The sequence below is a fragment of the Salvelinus namaycush genome, unplaced genomic scaffold, assembly GCF_016432855.1.
Source record: "Salvelinus namaycush isolate Seneca unplaced genomic scaffold, SaNama_1.0 Scaffold141, whole genome shotgun sequence".
NCBI classification, from domain to species: domain Eukaryota; kingdom Metazoa; phylum Chordata; class Actinopteri; order Salmoniformes; family Salmonidae; genus Salvelinus; species Salvelinus namaycush.
In genome coordinates, this window is record NW_024058131.1 from 242371 (window position 1) to 244881 (window position 2511).

General features: G+C 48.0%; 1 protein-coding gene across 1 annotated transcript; it reads right to left on the minus strand.

Annotated features, from left to right (window-relative positions):
* Window positions 1–415: 415 nt before the first annotated feature.
* LOC120036651 (basic helix-loop-helix transcription factor scleraxis-like) lies at window positions 416–1042 on the minus strand. The gene has a single exon (XM_038983033.1). The coding sequence runs from the start codon at window positions 1040–1042 to the stop codon at window positions 416–418; it is 627 nt and encodes a 208-aa protein (XP_038838961.1).
* Window positions 1043–2511: the final 1469 nt, after the last annotated feature.

Below are 2511 nucleotides of genomic sequence, written 5' to 3' on the forward strand. Positions count from 1 at the left end.
AAGGCAACATTAAAGAGGGTGAATATATCCAAGTGTTTCCCTAACTTTTTTCCGTTAATCCTACCTAATTAATTTAACATATTCTTGTGATCAAACTAACGATAGTTTGGTGACAGTTTGAACCAATATAGACTATCTATAGGGGACTATCCAAATAACGTGGGACCAAAACCCAGCCTTTAGCCATGAGGGGTTCGGCCACAAGTCGCAGCCCACAGTTATGAAATGCTAATTTTCTCAATGACAGATTGACCTGAAAGAAGAACCCAGACCTAGCTCTAAAATAGTTTGAGTCTGGAAGTTGAAAGGTCACATAAAGGGACTCCATGAACGCCTAGTTTAGTTATTTTTCTCTGGGAGGATTTCAACCAATAAGACCCTTGACCCTTAGCATCCACACCATACCACTCTCCTGTCAGTCATACAGTAGCTCTGCCCCTCCAGTGGCACTCACCATTTTCCTCTGCTTGCTGAGGCAGAAAGTACAGATGTGTTTGGGCTGGTTCTCTGAGCCCCGGCCGGGCGAGGGGCTGAGACTGTGGAGGGTGTGGTGGTGGAATGGGGGTGTGGAGGTGTGGCACGGCTGCCCATCCCCACACGCCTCGCCCACCAGCAGCACATTACCCAGGTGGGAGATGTAGCTGGACGCCAGCCGCAGAGTCTCGATCTTGGACAGCTTCCTGTCGGCTGGCTCGGTGGGGATGAGGGTCCTCAGGGCAGTGAAGGCCGTGTTCACGCTGTTGGTGCGGTCCCTCTCTCGAGCGTTTGCCACGTTCCGCTGCCGCACCTCCACCACCGGGGCCCCTGCCACCATCGGGGGCCCCGCCAGCCTCCCGGCAACTCCGCAGAACTTCCTCTTCCTGCTTCCCACCTTGATCTGAAACCCGTTGGAGCCGCCATTGAGACGGAAGGAGGACTTCTGGGAGTCGGAGCCCGAGCTCTCGCTGCCGCCGTTCTCCTCCTCCTCGTCCTCTGACATCATGCTTATGTCGGAGAAAAGGAAGCGGCTTGGGGGAGCCGTACGCACCATTGTAAAAGACATCAGTCCAGATCTACAAGACAGGTGGGTGACTCCTCTCTCATATAGAGACCTGTAGAAAGACCAGATCCCCCCCAGTACTGTAGATCCTCTACTTAATCCTTAGACATGAGGACAAAAGAGATCAAGACACTCAGATTAAATCACTCTTTGATATCTCTCTCTCTTTCTCTGCTTCTCTCACCTATCTCTCTCTCTCTCTCTCTCTCTCTCTCTCTCTCTCTCTCTCTCTCTCTCTCTCTCTCTCTCTCTCTCTCTCTCTCTCCCCTTCTCTCTTCCTCTTTCTCTCTCTGTCTCACTCTCTCTCTTTCTCTGTCTGTCTGTCTGTCTCTCTCTCTCTCTCTCTCTCAAGGTGGACCCCTCCTTCACTCCTGGCTGGCTGTTATATTGTGAGCGTCTCCCTCTGCCTCTACACAGATACACGTGTGATTTCTGTCTGAGTGTCTCCGTATGGCTGTCCTTTATAGGCGGTGGGAGGGCCTGCTACTCTGCTCTGCTCTACTCCCCCCTCTGCTCTATGTAGGCGGTGGGAGGGCCTGCTGCTCTGCTCTGCTCTACTCCCCCCTCTGCTCTATGTAGGCGGTGGGAGGGCCTGCTGCTCTGCTCTATAGAAATCTCAGAGATAGAGTTAGACTCTCTCAGTGTCTGGGCTGGACTGGGAAGATGAAAACAAATACATGTGATAGACAGTCACTGAACGCCGGATGGCAAGGTCCACTACTTTATGCTCTCTCTCTCTCTCTCTCTCTCTCTCTCTCTCTCTCTCTCTCTCTCTCTCTCTCTCTCTCTCTCTCTCTCTCTCTCTCTCTCTCTCTCTCTCTCTCTCTCTCTCTCTCTCTCTCTCTCTCTCTCTCTCTCTCTCTCTCTCTCTCAGGGGCTTTATTGGCATGGGAAAAATATGTTTACATTGCCAAAGTAAGGGAAATAAATAATAAACAAAAGTGAAATAAACAATAAAAAATTAACAGTAAACATCACACTCACAAAAGTTCCAAAAGAATAAAGACATTTCAAATGTAATTTGGCATATATATATACCGTGTTGTAATCATGTGCAAATAATGAAAGTACAAAAGGGAAAATAAATGAATATAGGTTGTATTTACAATGGTGTTTGTTCTTCACTGGTATCCCTTTTCTTCTCTCTCGCGTTCTTCTCTCTCTCTCTTCTCTCCTTCTCCACTTCACCGTCTATACAGAGGCCTATTGATTTCATGTCAACTGTTTCACACCTCTCGTTCTCAAACAGCACAACAGTTCTGGACTATTGTCTTCATCTCTTAGTGTTCTACGGTAGGAGAAAGCACTGCCTTGACTGATTTGACTAGCGTGGCACTAACGTGAGGTTAGGGCAACACCAGACGGCTGTTGAAAGGTAATATCACAAATGTATAATTTGTCAAGTTACACAATGTTTCAGTCAACCTTCATCTTTCTTATTTATTCATAATATTTATTCTGTGAAATTGACA